Source organism: Choloepus didactylus, chromosome 16 (genome assembly GCF_015220235.1).
Source record: "Choloepus didactylus isolate mChoDid1 chromosome 16, mChoDid1.pri, whole genome shotgun sequence".
In the NCBI taxonomy this organism is placed as follows: domain Eukaryota; kingdom Metazoa; phylum Chordata; class Mammalia; order Pilosa; family Megalonychidae; genus Choloepus; species Choloepus didactylus.
This window is the reverse complement of record NC_051322.1, coordinates 60,443,770-60,470,703: the sequence shown is the minus strand read 5'-3', so window position 1 is coordinate 60,470,703 and position 26,934 is coordinate 60,443,770. Positions and strand designations below refer to the sequence as shown.

The 26,934-nt window shown below is 39.1% G+C and overlaps 1 protein-coding gene across 1 annotated transcript; it reads right to left on the bottom strand.

The window, feature by feature from the left end:
- Positions 1-26,628, bottom strand: CLUL1 (clusterin like 1). The gene is made up of 7 exons (XM_037806311.1): positions 26,517-26,628; positions 25,233-25,381; positions 21,509-21,676; positions 19,167-19,599; positions 14,862-14,999; positions 3,802-4,016; positions 1-186 (listed from the first exon to the last, which is right to left on the bottom strand). Exons 1-7 carry the CDS (start codon positions 26,620-26,622, stop codon positions 1-3), a joined length of 1,395 nt encoding a protein of 464 aa, XP_037662239.1. The 5' UTR covers positions 26,623-26,628.
- Between the last annotated feature and the right edge of the window lie 306 nt (positions 26,629-26,934).

Here is a 26,934-nt window from a genome sequence, read left to right as displayed (position 1 = left end):
TTACCAAGTTTTAAAATGTTCCTTAAAATGCTCTAGAGCTTTTGCCACCACATAGTCAATGAAGTTAGAACTCTGAGCACTTTCTTCAAGAGGAATCTTGAGTGTGGAATTAGGGGAAGGCAGAATGCTTAAGTCTGTCATCGTTTTATCTCGATCGGAAACGTTTCCTTCAGGAACACTTACTATCTAAAGAAGAAGGATTATACAATCAACAATTACTAAATCCAAGCACACATTCAAGATTAGTTTTAATACTACATTGTCAGAATAGGCTAGATTGTGCCACAGTAACAAATTAGCCCCAACATTCCAATGGCCTCCTAAAACAAAAAAGAAGTATCTCTCACTCATGTTGTATATCCATTGCAAGGCTCTGTATCACTTAGTCACCTAAGACCCTGGTTGTTCAGAGGCCCCATCATCTCATGGCTGTGTCGTACGGAAGGCATGGCTTTCTTTGGGCCCTCAATGAAGAAAAAGAATGAATAATCACACACAGACTTTTCACTATCTCAATCTAGAAATAACCTTGGTCATTTCTGCTCACATTTCATTGCCCAGAACTTACCGGTGTCACCACCTAACTGCAAGGGAGGCTTGAAAACTTGAGGAAGCAGATGGAATGTTTGGTGAGCACAATGGCTTCTGCCACAAATATTAATGTGATGTATCATGTTTGCTACTGAGTTTTCCTAGGATATTTACAATTTATGATTGCATGTGTGATTTTTGTAAGAACCAGTCATCAGAAATGCACTTCAGTTACTCTCAATGAATTCCTGTGTATATACTTTGATTTTTATAATGTAAATGAAACTGGATGGACATGCAACTTTGAAGTCATCTTAAAAAAAACTATTTTGAAAAGTTTTACAAATAAGTTAACTTATCAAAAAAAATACAAAACATTAGGAGGCCAAATAAAACCTGTCATCTCTTAATTCTAGTTTATAAAGGAACAGTCAACCTTTTTCCTTTCTTTTTTTTTGTGAATATAACACACATGAAAATTACATAAAGCATTTACATCTAGTTCAATAAATAACTATAATGCAAACATCCATGTAACCACAACCCAATGGCCATAACTTTTTTCATCTGCTGGCATTTGTCTGTTTCTTACACAAGGTTCCACTTCTGTTCTTGCTGTTTTAGGGCTCTGCACTTTCCATGAGGAAATAAGAGCTGTTTTGAGAAAAACAACTTTTATCGTCAGTTTAACAAAGTATGTATGTCCACCGATTCTGGAGAAACTGCTTGAGTTTGATTCCCATTTCTACCACTCCCTAACTTTTTGACTTTAGGAAACTTACGTAACCTCTTTGTGCCTCATCTGAAAAATTAGGAAATAATAATATTTACCTTATAGGGCTATTGAGGGTATGAAATGAGCTGATATATAGAAAGTTCTTTGAACATTGCCTGACAGATAGCAAGTGCTCTTTAACGATGATTGTTAAGATAAAGATGTACAATGGGAAATTACAATTTTATTTTATATGGATGCTTTTATACAGAAGTACATTTGTTATTGTTATGGATTGAATTGTGTGTCCCCCAAAGTCATGTTCAAGTCCTAACCCCAAGACCTGGGCACATGAACTGATCTATAAATAGGATCTTGGAAGATGTTATCAGTTTTAATGACACTAATGATGAGGCTGAACTGGATTAGGGCCTTATAACTGAGTCTGTCTTGTAAACAGTCCTTATAAGCAGAGAAAATTTAGACACAGTGAGTAAGAGAGAGAGAGAGAGAGAGAGAGAGAGAGAGAGAGAGAGAGAAGGAGATGGCCATTGGACAGGGGCAGGGACTGAGTTGTGCCACAAGCCAAGGAAGATCACAGGCTGCAGGCCACCAACAGGGCCTTGCAGGTTGCAGAGCAAGCCCGACCCTGGGGAAAACTGGATTCAGATTTCTGGCCTCCAAACTGTGAGACAGTAAATTTCTGTTGTCTACACCAACTAGTCTGTGGAACTTGGTTACACTAGCCCTGGCCAACTAAGACAGTGTTCATCATAAAGAATTTTAGATAAATCTGCTAGCATACTTAATGACACTACAATGGAAGCAAATCTATGCATAGAATGGAAAATACTGACAAGGATCATAATTGCATAATAGTGGTACCTTTCCAAATTTTGAAAGTGCTGTTAAATTAAAAATTGTTTTTGTTTTTTTTTTTTAATTCTCCAGGGCAAGAATCTTTCCTCGGGAAACCAGCGTTATATATGGGTGAGGATGGGTAACTATATTGAATTATTTTACCCTCCTAGGGCAATCTTCTAGAGTAACAGAATCAGAGATTCAACAGGAATTAGAACAATGACTTTCAAAACCTTTTGACTGTGATCTACAGTAACTAATACCTTAGACATCATGACTCAGAACACATGTGTATGTGTGTATATGTGTATCTATGTGTACATCTGTACATATACATATTCTATATACATACACACAATGGAAATACAAGTTCCATGACATATGTATATGACAATATATGCCACGCACTCTAATATTTGCTCTTCTCATCTGTCCTGTTCTATTTAATTTAAAATCAAGGTCCTGGTTGTGACTCCAAACGGATTTCTCAAACCACACAGGGACCACAACTTTGCAGTTTGAAAAAGAGTGAGACTTTGGATTACAGAATGTCACAGGTCAGATTCCCCAGAAGCCGAGCCTGAATTTCCTGCCCAAATGAATTATTAAGGGATGTTCTCTGGTGAAACCTTTAAGGGTCTGAGGAAAGCAGGATAAAGAAGACAGAGAAGCTAAGCAAGGACATGGTTTCAGGTGACCTGTAGCCTCGGCCTGAGCCTGCTGGGAGCTCTGGAGCATAACCTGCCCCAAGGACAATCCTTTGGAGAGGGTTGCAGGGGTTAGCATTAGCAGCTGTACTGGCTGGAGCCAGCAAAGGGATTCCCAGGGATCTGGGTAGGACACCAACATCACCACTGCACAGAGTATTGCATTTTCAATTGCTCCACCCAGTGATTTTTGGATTCGGATCTTTCTAGGAACATGTCCATACTAACTTCAGTAAGCACTAGGCTGGTACGTTTGTATATTAATGTAATATGTGTGTGTGTATGCATGTGTGTGCATGTGGGTATCTATGAGTGATGAGGAAAGAAATTCACTGCTTTATATTATGCAAAAGATGCTATAGTTTGAATGTGGGAGACATGGTATAGATGCAACTTAAGACGGTCATGTGTTTTATGTCAAGATTTGTCTATAGATTTGTTTAATTCTCAAGGTAACTCAACAACCTATTGTGTTAAAAAACTAATGACAGCTATAATTTACACAGTTCTTGCTTGGTATGAGAACCTATACTAATTGCTTTACAGACAGACAGGTTAAGGTAAATGTCATATTCCCATTTTACAGGTGGCAAAACTGAGGCCTAGAAAGGTTAAGGAGCTTTCCCAAGATTACTCAGCTGGTCAGTTTCAAAGTCATGTTTTAAATTCAAGTTCTTTATCACAAAGTTTTTTCTCTTAAAAACAACATTGGCCAGGTTTCTTCAAAGGCTACCTCTATCAGTTATAGTTTATAAACTATAAGCAGAATTAGGCATTTCTTGATTTTAAATTGCTTTTCTTTCTAGAGTTCCTTGTTTTCTAAAGATGACATCCTACATTAAGACAAGTCGGCTTGAATATGATCACAAATGAAAATATGAATATCCTCTTAGAGCCTTGCTTTGAAATTCAGATGTAATTAAAAGTAAATTAACAGAAAAATCTAAGTGTGCACATGTAACCTCTATCTCTGCTCTCAGATTTCACCTTTATCGGACTGAAGATGTTCTCAGTCTCAAGGATCTGGTTTGCAAGTTCAGACACCCAGCCAAACTGCTCTCTCATCTGCTCCATCAGATCTGTGGTATCTTCTAAGTGATGTTGGGTTATCTGGAGAATCTGGGCATACTGCTGGTTGGACACATTGACCAATTCAAAGGCCTCATCTAATTTTGTGTGCAGTTCAGGTACATCAGGGCAGTCTAGCAAAGAAGAAAGAAACGTGGTAAAGGAAAAGGTCCATGGTACTTGGAGTTAGGCAAAAGTAGGTTTACAAGTATGTTCTTATACTTTTTTAGCCTTTGACTTTGAGTGGGTTTTCAACTAGGTAAAATGGGAGTAAATGAAATAACCCTATAAAATGCATATCTCGGGACCAGGTACAAGGAAATTTTGTAAATATTACTTTCCCTTTTCCCTTCTCTTCCTCCTTTCTTTATTGTCTCTGAAGTTCACTGGGGCTTTTCACGGATATGCTGATTCTCCTCCTTTAGGACACATCAGGACTGCGCTTCTGATCCTCCTTCAAGCTGAGGGCAACTGCCTTCAAAGTGACGTATTCCATTTCTGGTTGGAAGTCTTTAAGAACAGTTTATGAATTACCACCTCCCTGCCCCCAACACTGGAATTAGTTTTGCTCCTTGTGGAGAGTCCATCATCCTCAAACTTCATTTGACATGTAGTAGAGTGGAACTAAACGTTTCCAGTTACAAGCCACTAAGATTCTGTAGCTGTTTATTATTGTTCAACGGCCTGTTTAAACTGAAACAGGGTGAAAGGAACATACATGGCTGTGCTGATCCACAAATAGCCTGACCCTGCATAAAGATTAGCCACATCCTGTCAAGGTGTCTTGGCATTAGGGCATCTGGGATCCTAAGATATTGTTCTTAGAGAAAAGGACCACAGACTTGGGATTTTCTGAACTATGACTTTTGTCGTTTAAGAAGATATAATGCATTCAGGAAGAAAGGGGTGGAGAAGAATCCACCAACCAGCAGTCAGGCAACTACCTCATCTCAGGCCTCACATATCAGTTGATTGGGTCTTTTTGGTGCCTAGGTAAAACATAAGATTCCTGTACAGAAATTTGGGGAAGATGCTCAAGAGAGGAAGAGACTTGTACTCACAAGTAAACAAACTTGCAAAAGTGAACATTTGAAAAGTGATTCCAGTAAATATTTTGAAAACAAAAGGGAACCACAGTTAACAAGATAGAGTATTCATTTGAAAGGAGATAGATATTATTTGAAATGGATTCATCTGCAACTTCAAGAGTTTTTAATTTTTAGAGTGGTTTTATAAAGATTTTGTTTTTAATAGGGGGAAAGTGAAACTTCATGCAAAATGCAATCACATAAGAAAGGAAAAATTGAAAATATCTCTATTCATAGATGACATGATCTTGTATAGAGAAAATCCAAAAGTGAAATTAGGAAAACAATTCTATCAATATATCACAAAGAATAAAATACTTAGTAATAAATTTGAAAGACAAGTGCAAGACTTGTACACTGAAAATTTTTAAAACATCACTGAAAGAAATTAAAGAAGACCTAAATAAATGGAGAGGCATCCCATGTTCATGGATTCAAAGACTTTGTATTGTTGAAATTGATACACTCCCCAAATTGATCTACAGATTCACTGCCGTTATTGAAAAAATGACAAATTCATATGGAAATGCAAGGAATCCTGAATAGGTGAAATGATTTTGAAAACAAAGAACAAAGTTGGAAGAAGCCACAATAATGAAAACAGTGTGGTAATGGGATACATATAGAAACACTGATCACTGGAATAGAATTGAGAGTCCAGAAAAATATTCTTGCATTTGCAGTCAATGGATTTTTAACTAGAGTGCCAAGACAATTATATGGAGAAAGAATATTCTTCTCAGTAAATGGCGCTGGGAGAATGGGATATCCACATGCAAAAGAAAAAAGTTAAATTCCTACCTCACACAATATGTAAAAATTAACTAAAAATGGATCAGAGTCCTAAATGTAAAAGCTAAAACTATAAAACTCTTAGAAGAAAATATAGGCATAAATCTTCATACGTTGGGTTAGGCAATAGTTTCTTAGATGTGACACCGAGAGCACAAGCAACAAAAGAAGAAATAGATAAATTAAACTTCATCAACATCTAAAAAGTTTGTGCTACAAAGGAATCATCAAGAAAGTGAAAAGATAACACACAGAATGGGATAAAGTATTTGGAAATCAGATATATGCTAAGAGTCTAGTATCTAGAGTATATAAAAAACTCTCAGAACCCAACAATAAAAAGACAAATAATCAATTTTAAAATGGTCAAAGAATTTGAATAAGCATTTCTCCAAAGAAGATACACAAGTGGACTATAAGCACATGAAATGATGTTCAACATCCTTAGCCATTTGGGAAATGCAAACCAATAGCACAATGAGATACCACTTCACACCCACTAAGATGTCCACAATAAAAGCAATGGACAATAATAAGTGTCAACAAGAATGTGGAATAAATGGAACCCTCATCCATTGCTGGGGGGAATGTAAAATGATGAAGCCACTTTGGAATAGAATTTGTCATTTCCTCAAAATATTAAATGTAGAGTTATCCATATGACCCAGCAATTCCACTCCTAGAGAGAACTGAAAACATAATGTCCACACAAAAACTTTTACAAAAATGTTCACAGCAACATTATTCAAAATAGCTAACAAGTAGAAACAATGCAAATGCCCTTCAGCTGATGAATGGAAAACAAAATATGGCATATCCATATAATGGAATATTATTCAGCCACAAAAAGGAATAAAGTTTTGATCTGCAACAACATGGATGAATCCTGAAAACATTATGCGGAATGAAAGGAGCCAGTCACAAGGGAACATGTAGCATATGATTTGATTTATATGAAATTTCTGGCACAGGCAAATCTAGTGACAGAAACTAGATTAGTAGTCAGGACTTGTGGCCAGAAGGTAGAGGGGTGAGGGCTGGGGGATGGGAGGGGGTGAGGGGGTGGGAAAAGACAGCTAGTAGGTATAGAATTTCTTTGGGGGAGAAAGAAAATGTTATGGAATTAGTGGTGATGGTTATACAACTTTATGAATATACTGAAAAAGACTGAATTGTATATTTTTGAAAACCTTATGGGTAAGTGAATTATCTCTCAATAACACTGTTAATAAAAATTACAATCATGTGATCACTTGGATCCATAGATCTTTAAGGCAATTTTTAGGTGCCACATGGACATAAGAATGAATGTTTTCAAGAGAAGGAAGCAAGAAAACTCACATTTGGTGGGCGCCTCTTATATAGTGTGAACATATGTATCAATTAGCTTTTGCTGCGTAACAAACAGCAATTTTTTATTTATTTTAGTTGTTCATTCATCACCCTGTTCTATTTTTTTTATATTTTCCTTGTACCAGAAAAAATGAAAGTAAGAATAAAAAAATAAGAGCAAAAAAAGAACCCCCAAATTGTGCCCCCTGCCCTATTTTTCCTTTAGTTTTTTTGCTCCTGTTTTTCTACTCATCCATCCATACACTGGATAAAGGGGAGTGTGATCCACAAGGCTTTCACAATCACATTGTCACCCCTCATAAGCTACATTTTTATACAAGTATCTTCAAGATTCAAGGCTATTGGGTTGTAGTTTGATAGTTTCAGGTATTTACTACTAGCTATTCCAGTTCATTAAAACCTAAGAAGAGTTATCTATATTGTGTGTAAGAGTGCCCACCAGAGTGACTTCTCGAATCCATTTGGAGTGTCTCAGTCACTGAAACTTTATTTCATTTCCTTTCACATCCCCTTTTTGGTCAAGAAGATGTTCTCCATCCCATGATGTCAGGTCTAGATTCCTCCCCGGGAGTCACATTCTACGTTGCCAGGGAGATTTACTCCCTTGGGTGTCTGATCCCACGTAGCGGGGAGGACAGTGAGTTCACCTGCCAAGTTGGCTTAGCTAGAGAGAGAGGGCCACATCTGAGCAACAAAGAGGCATTTGGGAGGAGGCTCTTAGGCACAATTACAGGCAGGCCTAGTCTCTCCTTTGCAGTAGCAGGCTTCCCAAGGGCAAGTACTGTGACAGAGGGTTCGGCACACCAAACCACCAGTCCCCAATGTTTGTGAGCGCGTTAGCAACAATCCAGGTGGGGAAGTCCAACACCCCTGCATTTTCCCCCAGCTTCTCGGGGGGGGGGGGGGGCTCTGCAGATTTTTTTCATTTTTTTTTTTTAATCATCATTTTATTGAGATATATTCACATACCACGCAGTCATACAAAACAAATCGTACTTTCGATTGTTTACAGTACCATTACATAGTTGTACATTCATCACCTAAATCAATCCCTGACACCTTCATTAGTACACACACAAAAATAACAAGAATAATAATTAGAGTGCAAAAGAGCAATTGAAGTAAAAAAGAACACTGGGTACCTTTGTCTGTTTGTTTCCTTCCCCTACTTTTCTACACATCCATCCATAAACTAGACAAAGGCAAGTGTGGTCCTTATGGCATTCCCAATCCCATTGTCACCCCTCATAAGCTACATTTTTATACAACTGTCTTCGAGATTCATGGGTTCTGGGTTGTAGTTTAATAGTTTCAGGTATCCACCACCAGCTACCCCAATTCTTTAGAACCTAAAAAAGGTTGTCTAAAGTGTGCGTAAGAGTGCCCACCAGAGTGATCTCTCGGCTCGTTTTGGAATCTCTCTGCCACTGAAGCTTATTTCATTTCCTTTCACATCCCCCTTTTGGTCAAGAAGATGTTCTCCATCCCACGATGCCGGGTCTACATTCCTCTCCGGGAGTCATATTCCACGTTGCCAGGGAGATTCACTTCCCTGGGTGTCTGGTCCCACGTAGAGGGGAGGGCAGTGATTTCACCTTTCAAGTTGGCTTAGCCAGAGAGAGAGGGCCACATCTGAGCAACAAAGAGGCATTCAGGAGGAGACTCTTAGGCACAAATATAGGGAGGCCTAGCCTCTCCTTTGCAGCAACCGTCTTCCCAAGGGTAAAACTTATGGTAGAGGGCTCAACCCATCAAACCACCAGTCCCCTATGTCTGTGGTCATGTTAGCAACCATGGAGGTGGGGTAGGCGAATACCCCTGCATTCTCCACAGGCTCCTCAAGGGGGCACTACATCTTTTTTTTTTTCCTTGTTTGTCTTTTTTCTTTTTTTTTTTTTTTTTTAACTTTCCCTTCTTTTTTAAATCAACTGTATGAAAAAAAAAGTTAAAAAGAAAACAAACATACAATAAAAGAACATTTCAAAGAGACCATAACAAGGGAGTAAGAAAAAGACAACTAACCTGAGATAACTGCTTAACTTCCAACATGTTCCTACTTTACCCCAAGAAAGTTACATAATATAGCAACATTTCAGTGAACTTGTTCCTACTACATCCATCAGAAATTAACAGACCATAGTCATTTCTGGGCATCCCCAGAACGTTAAATAGCTTATCTGTTCTTCTTGGATTATTGTTCCCCCTTCCTTAATTGCTCTCTACTGCTAGTTCCCCTACATTCTACATTATAAACCATTTGTTTTACATTTTTCAAAGTTCACATTAGTGGTAGCATATAATATTTCTCTTTTTGTGCCTGGCTTATTTTGCTCAGCATTATGTCTTCAAGGCATTTTTTTTTAAATTAACTATTAACTATATCAAAAAATTAAAAAGAAACATACAATAAAAAAAAAAAAAAACATTTCAAACAAACCAAAACAAGGGAATAAGAAAAAACAACTAACCTAAAATAACTACATTACTTCCAACATGTTCCTACTCTACCCCAAGAAAATATACAGACTATAACCTAAGATAGCAACATTTCTGTGAACTTGTTCCTACCACAGCCACCAGAAATTAACAAACCATAGTCATTCCTGAGCATTCCCAGAACGTTAAATTTACCCACGATAACTTATCTGTTCTTATTAGGTTATCGTTCCCCCTTCGCTAATTGCAATCTATTGCTAGGTCCCCTACAGTCTACATTCTAAACCATTGCAAATATTTATTATTTCTCATGTTTTTGTGGGTTGGTTGGGTGATTCTCATGTCTGAGCCAGCTTAGATGGGGCTGCACGGTCCAGCCTGGCCTCATTCCTTTTTGGGGCCTCCGCAGCGATGGCCAGGGCCTCTCAGTTCCAGGAGGCTAGCCTGGGCGTGGTCACATGTGGTGGCAAGTTCCCAGCAAGAGAGGTCGAGCCCTCACGCACAAGAACATTTCAACTCTCCACTGGGCCACATGTACCCATGTGCCTTTGCCTAAAGCAAGTCCCACGGCCAAGCCCAGATTCAAGGGTTGGAAAAACAGACCCCACATCTTGATAGAAGGAGCTGCAAAATATTGTGGCCTTTTTTTTTTTTTTTTTTTTTTTTTCAGTCCCCAGTCTACCCACATATGGCCCCTTTGCCTATGAGAGTTCCTAGTTTATGTCTACTGTTCTGGAATAATTATTAATTGTGCCTCCATCGCTTTCAAAAGAGATCCAGATTGTTAATTATATGGTCATTTTGCTCTTATGTAACAGACACTGGGCTGGAGACAGAAGTTTCTTGTTATTCATGGCTAACTGGTACGGGACAAGAGGAAAAGAGCTATTTATAGTGAAACCACTTTAAATAGGGGCCAAAAATTTACAGTAAATAGTGAAAAAAAATGATTTGTGATGTTTTGGAAAATAAAAATTATTTTATTCATCTTACATTCATCCAATCTGAGGGTATAATTATAGCTTTATACTTAGTCTTAGAACAAAGGATGAATCAAATGTTGACTTAAAGGACAATTATAACCTGTTAAAATGTACAAAAGTTGTTTATAATAGTAGAAGATTGGAAACAACTTAAATGTACTTCAGCTGGAGAATGGATAAAAAAATTTTGATATGTCTACATGAGCTAATATACAGTAGTAAATTAATGAACTGGAACAGCACCTATTCCCATGGCTAAATCTCACAAACTATACTGAGTGACAAAACCAAGTTTCAAAAGAAAACATAAGCAATAATGTTTATATTGTTAGGAAAATTTATCCAAAATTGGGAAGTAAGGTGAAAGAATGATTGCATGTCCTTTCACTGTCATACTAAGAATTGACTAAGAGACTTCCCCAAGGACGATTCACTTTTCTAGGGAAATGATGCATTGTTGCATTTACTATTTAGTGTTAATTAGGGCCAGACCCTATGAAGTTACATGCAAATTATAGATTGAAAAGTTGCAAATGGTTTTTGTCCAGTAGAGTGTAAATTATTTTGGTCTGGTAGAAAAGATACACAAAAGTCACAGTTTTATTGTTCTTTAGTACATTAATTGGTTTTGTATCTAATTTTACAATCCTATTTCAGCATTATGTCTATTCTTGACTATAAATACTTCAGTCTCTCCTAAACTCCTTTGAGCCAGCCTTAACACCCTCAATAAGTTAAATTAAGATTTGACATGTGCTAATTTTATATTTGTATGGGTCCTATTTTTAAACTTAAAAAATTATACTTTGACAATATAAAAGGTTAAAAACATGTAAAGCATTATGTGTTGTATATCTTATATATACTTCAAGATATATGACATGTATATGACAATACACATATATATGATAAAAGTTTGAAGAAATGCATGGAAATACCAAATTCAAAATATTAGTTTCCTTTTGAGGGGATAAAGGGAATGTGATCTGGAAGGGGCACAGTGTGGTCTCCATCTCTTTTGGTAATGTATTATTTCTTTATCTACTTAGTTTTTATTATGTTATTTTTATATATTTATAATAAAATTCATTTTATAATAAAAGTCTTCAACTGTGTGGGAGCACATTAGGACATGCTTTCCTTTATATTTTACCTGCCTTTATACGCCTTTATACTGCATTATCTTGTGTTTGACAACTTTTGACAACTAGGAAGAGATTATTCATCAAAGCCTTAAACGGGGTGGAATTAAGTAGATGTTAGTGATACATAGACAGGCTGTTTGCGTGAGACTCAACTCATAGTGGGGTGTTTTGTAAGTGGTGAGTTTATTAGTATATATATTTCTGTTATAAAAACTTATGTTTCTGTATGCAACCTTGTAACTGCGACTTGAATACTGAGAATCATGGCTACTTTGTCGATTTTATGTAATCCTTAAATGGCCTGTATGAAGAAGATAGATTATTCCCATTTTCCAAATGACAAAACCGAAGCTCAGAGAGTCACCTGGTTTGTAATCTATGAGAAATAAGAAAACTCCCCATCTGCTCCAGGTAATCCAACTTATATACAAAGCTACTTAGGACAATGCTTTCCAAAACCTTTCCTACCACAACAGATTCTAGGTGTCTGAATTTTCTAATATATGTTCTAAGGTGGGGAAGATATGTCCATGGAAATAAACTTTGGCTGGAGAATGATGTGGAGAAGCACACGGTTCATTTCTGCAACATACCCTGCTTTTGGAAGCAGGTGGAGAGAAGACCAAGAAGATAGGACAAAGAGGGCAGGGAATGAAGGCGAAGAGGTCAGCAAAGAGCAGGAGGATCAGGGGCGGCATTTTATAAAATTGGAAAGCACGACCCCACATCTGCTGTGCTGAAACTGATTTTCGTCTGAAAGATTTTGGGTTGCTCGGGTAGAGCAGGGTCTTGCTCTTATCCTGTAGCTCAGGTGCTCTATACCTCCTCTCAACCCCAGCCCACCTGAAAATTAGGAAATAAGAGCCCAGGCCAGTGAGGTTTACACAAAAGGAGAAAGGGAATGCTATTGACTCTACAAAGGTTTATTAACCATCCAAATATTGATCTAAAAATAGAGTCTGTGAACAAAAAAATTTAGAATGAGAACTTCACTCGTTTTGAGTTGTGACACATATAGGCATTCATATCTCCTGCCATGCTTTAATTCTCACAATGTAAAGATCTAGGTGATTTATAGAAAGTATTAATCTGTAAAGCACAGGTTTCTTGAGGCAAGATGATAAAGTAAATAGTATATAAAAAGTCAACTTTAAATTTTAGAGGTGTCCAATAAATAATATATTTTTATTGTTATAAATATATGTTTGCGGTGAAAAATATATATATATATATATGGATATGGATAATACAAGAAATATTTTTTTAAATCCTGAATTCTACAACTCAAAGGTAACCACTGAGAGTGTGTTGGTTTGAATCTATTATGTTCCCCACAAAAGTCATGTTCTTTAATGCAATCTTGTTGGGGCAGACTTATTAGTCTTTTAGTTAGGGTGGGATGTTTCATTATTTTGTTTCCATGGAGATGTGACCCACCCAACTGTAGGTGAGACCTTTTGATTAGATAATTTCCATGGAGATGTGACCCCACCCATATAGTGATTAGTTTACTGGAGTACTTCAAGAGAGCTCACGGAGAGAAGCTCAGAGAAGCTGAGAGAGACATTTTGAAGAGAAGCTAAAATACATAATCCAGAGTTTGCCCCCAAGAGAAGCTGAGAGCCAACATAGACCCAGACACTTGTAGACACTTGGAGATGCAGACAGAAAAACATTTGGAGATGCTAAGCTAAGAGATGAGGCCCAGAGTTTGCCCTGGAGAAGCTAAGAGAGGATCCCCAGATGCTTAGAGAGAAACACCCTGGGAGAATAAGCAAAGAAGCAGAGGAGCTGAGCGAGAGAAACTAAGAGAGACAGAAGCCCAAGCAAGGATGCACAGGAGACGAGAGAGAGAAAAGCTAAGAGAGACAAAACCCAGAGACATTTTGGAGAAAGCCATTTTGAAACCAGAACCCGGGAGCAAAGGACCAGCAGATGCCAGCCACGTGCCTTCCCAGCTGGCGGAGGTGTTCCAGATGCCGTCGGCCTTTCTTCAGTGAAGGTATCCCCATGTTGATGCCTTAGTTTGGACATTTTTATGGCCTTATTTTTTAACTAATGAATCCCCTTTATAAAAGCCAATCCATCTCTTGTATTTTGCATAACGGCAGCTCTAGCAAACTGGAACAGTGAGTATTATGGTATATTTAATGATACTTTAAAAGCCAATATGCTTTCTATATAACCTTGATAAAAATCATAATTCTATTCTCCCTTTTCTCTAGCCAGCTAAATTTGTTGCAAAGTGCTCACTGTTAGAGGGTGTGCTCTTTGCTCCTTCTGTAGCTGAAAACACTCCCACTTTTCTTCACTTTGAGGGAAGTTAAAAGCCCAAGGGCTATTGTTTTGCAACTAATAAATTATCATCTGACCTTTTCTGAAACATGTTTCACAGAATAATTGAGTTAGAACTCAGAAATCTCTCAGTTCCTTTATTTACCAATCGCTCACCTGAAGCCTGTACCGTGCAGTTGAGGGGCCCAAAGTCACAAGCTAATGTGGCAGGACCATTTACTGAGAGGATGATTCACATTGTTCTCACTGTATTCTCCAACCTTCTATTCCAGGCATTTGACCTTGCTTTTTGAATTTCCTTTCCTTGGGGCTCTGGCCAAGAAAAAGGCAGAAGCCCAGGAATTGGACAGGGGGTGAGAAAAGGAAAGTTAGGGGAAAAACAGGGAGATGGGGAGGGGGGCAGGGAAACGGGAGGGGATGACAGAGAGGAGGGGGGCACTCGGCTAAATTTGGGAGGGGGAGAGCCTCTGTCCATAGTTACATCCTGATTAGTTTTTATCTAACAACTTGCAAGTCAATGCCACTTTCACAAAAATATCTCACTTCCTATTGCACACAATAGGAAGATTGGTGGGTTTTCCTTTTCTTCACAGTAAAAAGGAAAGATTTCCCAAATTTGTTCTTTATTCTTCCCTTTCTCACATATTAGTGTTTCTTTGGTCTTTGACCATAAAAATATTCCCAGGAACAATGAAGACATTGAAGAAAGTGAAAAGGTGAGCAGACATGTTTTGGAATAACAGAGGATCATAAACTGCACTGAGCATCCCCATGGAAATGTGCAGGCAAACATGTGCTTGAAGGAAAACAAGCAGATCCACGATGCTCATAAAATTGAGTTTTCAACTCTAACCAGGATACCGTTGGAACTCTAGGAAAATACTTACTTTCCCATAGGTAATCCTGACATTTTTGGCATCTTTCATGAAATTTGAGGCATCCCGACACATCCTGGCCGAGTCCTGCACACAGCCCTCCGTGCTGCACAGGCAACGTCTTTGAACTCGGGCCTCCGTGGTCAGGGTCTGGGGGAACACAATTCACACATCAGTACCATTAAAATTCATATTCTAACAAAGTGGATTCAATGCCCAATTTCTTACTAGTGCTTTCAAAAGGGAAAAGGGTTTTCCTATATTCAAACATATTGGTACAACCATTTGGTAAGACAACTATTAAAAATTACACATGCCCTTTAATCCAACAGTCTCATCACTAGCAATTTATCAGTAGCACACACACACATACACACACACAAAGGTCAATGCAAGTAATTTTATTTTAGATACTTTAGAAGGAATCATGAGAAATTATTAATAGTAACTATCTTTTAGAAGAGGTACTTGAGAGGAGAGCTTCTGCATATTTTCCTCCTTTATATATTTGAATTACTTTAAACTTAGTATGTGTCTTACTTTTATTATTATTTTTTAAGTCAATGAGGTAAACTAAATAGGGGATTATGAGCCACTCTATTCTTTGGCTAGCTCTCTTAGAAATAATTATTTTAATTTTTTAAGCTATAATTGGGAAGTATATTGGCACTCCAAATATAGTATATATGGTATATTTTAGAATATTTTATTCTGTTTCTTAAACGGAGTGGTAGGTATTTATTTTGTCATTATTCTTACTGCTTTCTGTGTGTGTGTATGTGTGAATGCACATGTGTATGTGTATGTGTAAAATGTTATGAACAGTAGATCAAAGATTTAGGAAAACACCTAAAGCAGATCTACTTTCAAGAAACTTTTTTTTGGAAGAACTAATAAATCTCTATAAAAACGTTGATGCTAAAGAGAAGTCTAGCCAACAGAAAATTGTCAGTTCCCAGTTGAATGTTTCACATTAGGAAAAATCATTAATTTATAATCTGATAATTTTCCATTGTCTTAAATCCTCAACATTTAATAAAGAGGCATTTTATGTTAAAATAAATTGTAAAGTTCATTGTTTAAAAAACCGATGGGGCATTTGCTAGATGATGTGGCATGTAAGACAACTATCTCCTTTGTTAGATAGAAAGTAATTTCCTCCCATCTGCTTTCCTGGACCCTGCCCAGTAAAATTAGTGGCTCCTCTTTCTGCGCCCCCAGACCCCCAGTGAGGAGTTCTACTGTAGAACCTGCCCCTGTGTTAGGCAGCGTTTGTTTACTTATCTTCCCCATTGGGCTCTGAGCCCCTTGGGATGTCATTTTAATTTTGTAATTCTTCTGCACCTTCCTCTATCATTTCACTTATGATATAGTAATGTATGTAACTGTCTGTTTTCCTTTCTCTGGACTGATTCACTGTGTCATAATCATCATTTTATCTCCAGGATCCAGACTAATCTAGTACATAGCTTGGGGATGGCAAATTTCAGGTCCTCAGGACTAGTTCTCTATTCTGCACCCCTGGCTATAATCTATCACCCCACTTCAGTCTCACCAGGACAGAACCTCAGAATCCTTCCAGGCAACTACTTCCAGTCCACAGCTGACAGAAGCCATTACTCTCCCCACCTGCTCTTGTTTCCCCACCAAGGGAACACGAAGGTCAGCACACACTCCCTGAGGCAGGATTAGAACTCAGATCTCCGGGCACCCAGGGCTATATGGAGCTACCATACCACACGGTTTTACAGAACATGTTCTCATCTATTCTTTCCAGGGATTTATGAGCCATGAGGTCAACTGCAAGAGCTATTTTATTTTCTCAACAGATTCAGAAACTTAGGTCTAGAAAGGGAGTAAAGAAATTCTTCCTTATGGAGACTAAAATGAAATCTTGATAAAATAAAATACTCAATAAAATTAAAAATAATATTAAACACCTAGTTTAGAATTTTTATTATGTCTTCTCTCCTTTTCATGGTGTTTCTTATTCAGTTTTAGCTATTTTTTTATTTTGCCTCTTAGGATGACTGCTGTGAAGATCACCAGGGACACAGCACACACTGAGTAAATGTTGGCCCTAAATTAGAAAGAGTACATATTAGCTTTTTATGGCTGCTATAACAAACTATCACAAGCCTAGTGGCTTAAAACAATGCACATTTGTTATCTTACAGAAGTCTGATGTGGGTCTCACTGGACTGAAATCAGGGTGCCAGCAGGGCTACATTCCTTTCTGGAAGCTGGAGGGGAGAATTTTCCTGCTTTTTCCAACTTCTAGAGGCTGCCCACGTTCCTTGGCTCATGTCCCCTTCTTCGATCTTCAAAGCCAGCAGATAGTGCTGAGTCCTTCTCACGCGGCCGTCTCTACTGGTTCTTGTCTGCCTCCCTCTTCCACTTTTAAGGGCCCTGTCACCACACTGGGCCCACCTGGATGGTCCAGTATCATCTCCCCATTTTAAGGTCAGTGGATGAGCAACATTAGTTCCATCTGTGACCTCAATTCCTCCTTACCATGTCATCAAACATAGTCACTGATTCTGGGGATTAGGATGGGATATTTTTAGGGGGGCATTATTCTGCCAACCACAGGGGACAAACCTGAAAATGTCTACTCAACTTGACAGATTTTCTAGGGTCAACAGATGTCTTCCTCGCTGGCCGGCCGCCTGTCCAGAAAAGTGCATGGAAACCACACACAAATACCTTACAGCCCCTAGCTGACTATTCTTAAAAAATGGCCTTCCAAATAGCCCACATCTGCTCATCAAGGAAGAGAATGTCTCCTCTGTTGTGCTTGCTTTTAGGGTGTATCTGGTTAGGGTAGGGGTACTAGAGAAAGAAGAGTATAGTGATGTAACATGGGCCTTCGTGGTTGGTTGTTTTTATTTTTAACTGTTGCATTTACAGGGACCTGGATATCCTGGTTATCAACTGAGGTGAAGGGGGTGCTGTGGAGTGTGGGGAGGGGGTGTGTGAGCCAGCTGAGAGTAGGGGCTGGTCCTGGGGGTGGGAAAAAGAAGGAACTGGAGGCAGACAGGTGCTGTTCTGAGTCAGTGGAGTGGAAGGCAGATGCAGTGTTTGGGCACTGGGTCTGAATCACTACTAGTTCTGTGCAAGGTTGCTAGATAATGTAAAAGACAGGGCAAGGGGAGGGCATTGCATTCTAAGAAACATATTCAAAATATGATGCCAAGATAATTGATATCTATATTAAAGATCAGGCAAAAATTATTTGATAGCACCCCCAATATTGATATATTTCGCCTACTGCCCTGACGCTCCTCCTGAATACTTAGTGAATTTTGGAAACTTAGAATTGAAAGCAGAAAAAACACTTGATTGCAAGAAGAGTCCACCAGACTCTGAACTGGAATCCAGCACCAATTCCAGCCACGATGGCTGTTTTCTGCTTGGGTAGCAATGGGGCGGGAAGGATGTTACCCATCGTTTCCTGGCTTCAGTTTCTGATGCTTGTGAAGGGATCCCCTCCTAACAGACCCAGTTATGTTATGTCATGGCCCTTCTGAGAATTTGATTTAGATGTTGCCAGCTACAGCTTATATGATTGGAAATAGTCGGCTAGAAGGAGCCCATTTTATTTTTCATCTCCGAGGGAAGGACCTTTTGAATTGACCTAGTAGCCAATCAGAAATATATCCAAGAAAATGCAGATCCTACACTTGGCCCATGCAGCAACTCTCATTTCTGAACTGTTGTGTCCTAGCCCCTCCATAGAAGCCCAGAGAAGATAACCTCATCTCCCTAGGCCTTAAAACATAAAGCAGAAAAATTTTTCCGACATGGAATATTGTGGGGCATGACTGATATTGGTAAAAGGCAATGCTGCTTCCCTTTCTATGTTCATAGTTCTGGGTTTGTTGATGAGCATCTTTTATAGTTTTCATGATTTGAGGATTTGTAGTAGGGATTCAGAGGGGGTCATGAGCTTCTTCACAAACTGAGAGTTGGGGATCCTGGACTGACTTCAAAGAAATTCCATAGTGTTCAAGCAGAAGAGAGCTTTTTTTTCCTCTTTCTTTCTTTCATTTTCTCATTTATAAGCATATTTTTCTTTTACCTTTGAAAATTTGCTCCAAAAAGAGAGAACAGCACTACAGAGCTCTCAACCTTGATGGGACAGGGGTGATGTTTGGCAGATGTCAAAGCTTCATTAAGAGGCTCTGAAACTGAGTAACCAAAAGTTGCATTCTAAGAAACATCGTACAATGGCTCAGAAATGTCTACTGTTTCTTAAGTGGAACCAAACTTGACTTTAGTTAGACATCTAAGTAAAAATAATCTTTTAATACTTGCCTTTGTCATGTTTTGGTGAATCCTCTATTGCATTCAGCGTCTCAGTAATTAACTCACTGACACTTTCATAAACAGAGAGACTGAAATTACAAAACAGCTGGAAGAAGTAAGGAAGGTCCCAACTTTGCAGAAGATCTGCTGTTTCCGTTGGCCCTTTAGATACAGCTGGAAAAACATAAGGTTCAATTAAGTCTGCATCTGACAAGAAATATGATTGAAATGCCTGATCAAATTCTTGCTGCATCCATTTGAAGATGTTAAAACTACTGTTAAATAGAGAGTGCACATCCACAGTCAGCTGGCTGAACACATCCTCTATTTGGGCCAGCTGTGCATCCTCTTCAATGGGCTTTTCACCAACAGGGAAATCTTTTTCTTTGTCTTCATGGAAAGGAAACAAAAACTGATACATCTTCCTGAAAAACTGTTCGATCTGTGGGTGGGGTGGGGGACAGAAAAGAAATAAGTTTACTTTCTTTCTGAGCCATTTCTTTCCGCAAATTTTGAAGTCAACTTATGGTAGTCATTCCAAATCAAGGGCAATTCTGAGCAAGTTAGGAAAATCTGCTTAATTTTAAGATAACTTACTAACAGTCTTATAGCTGACTTTGATTTTGACTTTAGGAAATAAGCTCTGGGGTTCCTTCTGGTTTATGTTTGCCCATGGGTGGCCTAAATGACAAAATTCAGAATATTGACAAGCCAAAGCCTGATGTACTGGTGGCAGTTGGCAAGCCATGGCCTTTAGACACTGTGGAGATTGTACAGAAACTGTAAAGAAGGTTCTTGTCATTCACCTCTGTCTTGGTTCTTTTTTTTTTTTTTTCCCAGTGAAATGCCATTAGTGTTTTCATATTCTACTCCTTCTCTCCTCATAAACTAGTCAAAAGAAAAGATCAGCACATTCACACTAAGCTGCAGCTGTCTGATGCAGCTTAATAGGTTACCCTTTTTAGGAATGGTTATATATTGGCAGTAATCAAAGCCCTCCTTGACTACAGCTGAAGGAATGAAGCTCTAATTGTAGGATTTCGGGTATCACTCAGTGCAATAAGATTTTCTGTCAGTCATTCCATGCTCTGCTTCATCTATGTGACACCTGAGTCCAGGCCAGAACATAGTTGCCCTGATAAGACAGCAATATGGCAGTCTTGAGTGTTCCAGTGGAACACACTGACTATTAAGCATCCATGTATTCCAGTGCTGTTCAAAGAATTCTACAAGAATACTTAGAGGATTTGTGCCTTTCTCAGAAAAAAAAAATCTGGGTAGATTGTCTGCCTCTCCCTCTGCCAGCTTGTTTGTCTGACTCCATCTACAAAAACAAAACTTGAAAGCCCCAAGAAATTTTCATATGGTCACACAATTCAGTTGTACAGTTGGGTATACAGTCAGCCCCCAAATCTCCTGACTTCCAGTCATGCCCTTTCTACCATATTCCCATGTATTAGAGTGACAGTGGCTATAAAAATAGAGCAGATGCAATTAACAGTGGAGGCAAATTAACTTGGCACATTAATTATCTTAGGGGTTGCTTCCTTTGTAATTGGATACGGCACTGCCAAGACAGGAGCATACTCTAATTAGTGCATGCTCTAATGCTGAAAGGGAAATTTCACTCAATTTCATATTCAGCTCACTTCTTGAAGGGGAAGAGAAATTTAGGCCAATAGAATTGGAGCTTTTGTGGAGCAGAGCTCAGTCTATGCAGGTCACCACTCTCTGTGATCCCCGATGCCCAGATGATGGGTGAAAGGACAAGAAAGAAGCTATGCCAGTCCTATAAGACATACACATATAGGGCGAAGGAGGGTGTGCAAGTGCGGGCGTGCAAATATGCACATGTGCGTGCACACTGCACCCAAGATGCAGGCACATCGAAGGAAAGATGAAGAAGGCAGAAAATGTCTTCAAATGTTTGGCCTCCAGGGGAAAAAAATTAAAACAGAGTGAAATCAGAGACTATAATAAGATTATTCAGAATGCAATTCAACAAACATTTATTGGATAACTTCAATGCTCAAATGAAGACAAATAAGACATGGTCCCTGCTGTCAAAGAGCTTACATTCTAGTGGGGACGTGTTCACAAATAAACACAAGGCAGAAAGAGGCATAGGAGAGATACAAAGACAGGCTAAACACTGAATGGACAGTCTAACTTATAAACTGTTTTACTCAGAAGATGGTGCATAAGCACGAACGTTAGATTCTAAATTGCAAAAGGCCAATATCAAATCAGGCATCTCTATAATAAGCAGGAATATAAATTAAGTTTTTTTAAGTCCACCAAAAGTAGGTACCTTAAGAACTCTGAAATCTTGAGCTGTATTTTTATCTTACCGTATTTTTTACAGAGGACCAACTAGGTTGGCAGGTTGTATAAAATCTCATGCAGTTACTTTCCAGGCAGGACTTGCACTGATCCCAGGAATCTTTCAGAGCCACCTGGCACAGCCGTTCTTCCTCCTCCAGATGTTCTTGAACTTCATTCATGAGTTGCAGTGCCTCCTAATCAAGGAGTAGAAACAAACGTTAAATTTCTGTTTCGTGATTCTATGTGTACCTTAGCTGATTTCATTTTTTTTTAAATGTGTGTATTTTAAGTTATTCCTTCAGCCTTTCTCCATTAAGCCCCTCGCAGCTGACAAATCTACTCCAAGGCTTTCTGTTTCATGAAGAAAATAGCACTGATGGGTCTCTATTGAAGACTGTGCTCATTTATCCGTTCATTACGTATTAATTGAGTGCCTGCTATGAAACCAACACTAGACTAGGTGTAGGTGAAACAACCGTGAAGAGTTGGTCCCTCCTCTGAGGTAAGGACTGCAATACGTCTACTTTGTCTTCACATCTATTCAGTGTGGGTGTGGAAGGTGGATTTTAAGGCTTACAGAGCTGGCACCTATTTCTTTGATTTAGGCTGCCTTTAACTTCTGTAGATTCTTAAGCATTGCATGAAAGCCCAATTCCTGTTATCTCAAATCAAAATTTCCCGTGGGTTTCCTTTGCGATTTGCAGCGAGACTGTTTTGAGCGTCCTCGTCCTTCATGTCCACGTTCCGAGTGCGCCCTCTTGTGGTGCCCTGTTTTACTTTGCCGAACGCGGCTCCGGCGAGCCCAGCAGGCGCCAACCCCGGGCCTGCCCCGGAGGCCCCAGGCTGAAGCCCTGGCGGAGGGGCTTTCCTCCTGCGCCTCCCCGGACCCTCGGCTCCCCTGCCAGGGCAGCCTTCTGAGGACACGCTCTCTCCCTGCCCGAGAGGTTGTTAGGGGGAGCCCGGGGACCTAAGGGACCCTCCCTAAGACCACAGCCTCAGCGGTCAATGAGCGTCCCTGAAAGGAAAATTGCATGAGGGAGAAACGTTTCTGTATTTAAAACCAATCTTCATTCATTTTTTACCGAAAGGAAAAGAAAAAGAAATCACCCTTTCCTGGCAGATGAAACTCAAAGAATCACCCCTACCGGCAGGCCCTCCCGCGTCCCCTCCGCCCTGCTCGGACTTGGCAGCTGACCTCTTTGCACAGAGTCGGCGCGCCCCAGCCCCGTTCGAGTCTCCCTGGGCACTGCAGAATAAATCTGGAATCCTACATCTTCTCAAGAAAGTTGCCTCACCATAGCAGCCAGCAATACAACCCCCTCCCCCCCAGATTTTCTGTCAGTCCCAATTTTAAATATTCTGCTCATTGCCGCCATAAACCATAAATTTCAAAATGTCTTGTTCCAAACTGTGGTTGCTGTGTGCTCTTGGGCAAATTGCTCAACATCTCTAAGCCTCCATCTCCTCGTTAACAAATAGGAATAGCAATAAAATCTACCACCTAGGGGTTTTGTATTAAATGAGATAAACAAGCAAACTACCAAATTTTGGTCCTGAAATGTTGCCATGGATGAAGTAGATCTCTTGTTTAGGACTGTCCCATCTATTCCTTCCATTTCCCCTGAAATAGCCCACACGTTGACAGATTCCATACTTAGAACTATATCCCTGTAGTTTAAAGCTAATCAAAATACCATAGAAACCTGGTGTGTGGGACAAATCACTAAGCTGCTCTAGGGTTTCACTTTAGTAAGTTTCAGATGCTTCCACTACATATTAACAGGGAAGGTGGACGGAGTGATGCTGGGTCAGCAGAGGGTGGGTGATGGTCAGCACTGGGAGACTGGGGCACCAATACCATATCTGCCAATTCATAATTTGTCTAAACTGACCTTTATTCTAGATTTAAAGTAATTGCAGAGGGCAAGGGGGGTGTATTTGGGGTTACACAGATTTTCAAAAATTAATTTTTAAATTGAGTCCCTAAACCTTAAGTGTATAGTTCACTGAATGTTTACACAACAAGTAGGTTTTTAAGAAATAATAAAAATTCTACTAGAACTGAGTCAGAATTGAAACCAACATTTGCTGACTTGACCCGCCCTCACTGGAGAATTCTTTTCACAATACTGTGTCCTTGGCTTGCCAGGAGGCTCAAGAAAGTGAGAAAAACAGAAAGCCCGGTCCCTGAATGCACAAAGCCTGCTGACCATACTCGCCTTTATTCAGTACAGTGTGGGGTTAATGCTTTAATTAACATCTCAAACTGTAAAATAAAAGTAACGGTTTACCCAGATGTTCGAAGGATTTGTGTGATATGCGTTTTCTACAGGGCCTGTTATTCCCAGGAGGCCACACTCACTGGTCTACCAGGAAAGAGCCTCACTCAAGGGGCTTCCACATTTTCTGGAGGAGGAGCTGTTTTTTATTTCCTCCAAATCTTTTCTTTTGATTGCTGTCAAAAAAGGAGGAGGGTTTGCAGCTGCTGGGCAGGCACTTCTTTCCTTGCCAGGACCTCTGCCTGATGCAGGGAGATAGGGACGGCGGCCACGTCAACCAGTCTGGGGACAGGCCAGCACACAGCTTTGGAGTCAACCTGTCAGACATTCCTGCTCCAATTGCTTCATGGACTTGAAGAAGCAAAAAGAGCCCAAGCAGCTGTCTAGATTTGGTGACCCCCAACTGGGGTGCACATTCAGCCAGGGTACAGGAAGGAAATATTTGAACTTCTATTTGTATTTATTTTTATTAGGAAATAGGTTAGGCTATTGTATTATTTAATAAGCCCTTCTGAGGTGCTGATGTCAGACAACTGCACGTGCAAATGTCTATGCAGACCCTAGGGATGAGCTGGCGGTCCCAGTTCCAGAAGCTTCCACAGTAGTGCCTCGGTCTTCTTCACTTACAGCCGCTTGCAACAAATCGCGGTTTAAGTGGACACAGTTAGGTGGTTCGAAAGATAGTATTATCTAGTTTTAACAAAACCAGCCCTCACAAAATGGACAGGAGTCTTAAAAAAAGATTATTGCAAAAAAAAAAAAAAAAAAAAGGCAGATTTTAAAAATACATAATTTAAGCTCAAATGGACAGAAAGCAAATGTCAGTGCTGACATTTCTTCATTATGAGCTCTTTATTGGCCATATGTCAAAGTAAAAATATGATCTAATCAGATCTGGCAAATTGGCTAAAATTTTTTCAAAATATCAAGAAGATTATTTGAAATATGGACACTTACATCCACACCCTAGCTAATGATGAGCTAAGTATATTTTGCAACTTGAGATATTAGATAATGTTTGCAGTTCACATCTATAATTTGTTAATAAATTAATATGATTTAGGACTGAATGATGAAGGTTTTAGTAATAGGGATGTGAGATCAAAATACTTTGGAGACCAAAGTTTTGATCTGGCCAAAACTCCCCAAACACTTTTGACTCAATATTCTAACTCAGAAGAGACTGAGCAAAATGAAGCATTTTGAGAAAGCAACACTTTCCAGAGATGAACCCATGCCCCACCAAATTCCTGGGTTTGGGGTCCAATCCAGACCTCGCAAAGGCCTATTCTACAAAGAATATGTTCTTTGAGGAAATCTAAAATTTCCTTCAAACATTTTCTCCAATAAAGGCTGCTATCCAGAAAAATCTATTTTCAGGGAAAATAAGTAATTCATCAATTGCACTCCTAAGTACAATATTTATGGTCCAGATATGTTTAAGGACAGATATTATTTTCAATGACTGTACCTGCTTTTCCGCTCTGCACTTCTTCAGGGTTTTCATGAGATTGGTGTGTTCCTCCCCTCTTCTTTCCATCATGATTTTCATCTGCTTAATACCAACCAAAGCTTTCCTCACCTCCTCATCTGCATCTATCTCCCCAGCCTCAGAAAAACCTAAAAGACATGTTGCAGGTTTTGTTTTTTGTTTGTTTGTTTGTTTGTTTGAGATCTGATCTGTTTACAAAACAATGAGTTCAACAATTTTTCATGTCCCCTAAATAGAGGCTTAATTGTTCTTTTGTGCATCAAACTCTGAAAGTAGATCATAATGAATTAACTGTCAGCTGCCAATGGCTCCAGCTGCCCCGTGGAGAATAACTTCTGTTCTTCAGTTCTGAACTCCTAAACAGGTCAGAGGTAATTTAACCTCAATCTTGTCATTTTCCTTGGGGACTGTTTTCATTTATCCAATTTTTTTTTCTTTCACTTAAGACCCAGGTGTGTTTATATCAGAGATAATTTCGAATTTTCTTCGTAAACATTTATATTGTATGCTCAACCGGGGACCTCAAACAGAGTGAACAGATTCCTCTTCTCAGCTTCTATTACCTTCCAAGGAGGCATCAGACTCAGAAAGTATCTTGTATAAGGCAGGATTCCTTAATAACCTAACAGACATCTCCTACACTCCTTTAATAAGCCTTTGGTGGCTATAAAATTCATTGTCATCCTTTCTTTACAATTGCCCTGCTCGCTTTCTGAGGAGCTTATTCATGCCTCTGAATTTAATTATAGACCCCAAATTGGCTACAGTTCAGCCAATTTATTTTTTTAAGTGTTAAGTACCCAAATCATATATCATCAAGCAAAGGTCACCAGTTAATGATCACGGAGCAACCAGATTCAATGGAATCATAATCCATTCTTTCACTGTTTAAGAATAATTGCACAGATTACTTTGTTTACATTTTTTAAATGCTGGAAAAGTATTTCACTGTTCATTAAAACTGTGCCTAGATGAAACCAAACATCTGGATGATACCAAAAAAATGCAGTCAAAAAGTTGGCAAGTTTTATCTACTTGATAGCAAACATCTGGATATGTGAACATTCTCAGATATTCGATTGGAATTTTCTATTTTTATCCAGATGTTTGGCATCACATATATTGGATCTCAGTGCCTAGAGAACGTTTTACCAGGAAACTAGAGGGCCATAATGAATACAGTTATCTCTCAACCATAAATCACTGTAAATGCCAGCAAGACATACCAACAGGACACAGCTCAGATAAAGAAAGCAAACATACTCTTCAGGTTACCACTGAATGCAGTTTTGTCCTTCCAAGTGGGTGCACAGTGACAATCTTTCAACCACAGCAGATATACAATAAACACCAAGAGTGGCAGCTTCATGTTCCCGCTGTTTCTGCAAAGGAAAAATAAACCTGCATCAAATGCCTTCCATTAGGTTCTTTTCTTTTGGCATCCATTGGAAACACATGGTGCTCCAAAGCATTTTTCTGTCAATTTTTCTTTCTGACTTTAGACAATGCTAATGTGCCTGGGACATAAGGAAGCCTGAAATACAGGTTTAAAAAGAAAAAAAAAAATCCCAAGTCCCTGTTTTGCGTACATTTTTTATGATGGTTTAACAAGGTCATCATCTCAAGTACTATCACTGTCTCCAAGACTTGAAACTTAAGGCAAGGAACAGTAGGGATTGCA

Bases quoted from the DNA above. Each gene is read 5' to 3' on its own strand.
- CLUL1 (XM_037806311.1), bottom strand. From the start codon at position 26,622: ATGAAGCTGCCACTCTTGGTGTTTATTGTATATCTGCTGTGGTTGAAA. The intron at 21,677-25,232 runs GTACAGTCATTG...CTCCTTGATTAG, and splicing joins AGTGCAGAGCGGAAAAGCAG to GAGGCACTGCAACTCATGAA. The intron at 15,000-19,166 runs GCAAGTATTAAA...GTGTTCCCCCAG, and splicing joins TTCACCAAAACATGACAAAG to ACCCTGACCACGGAGGCCCG.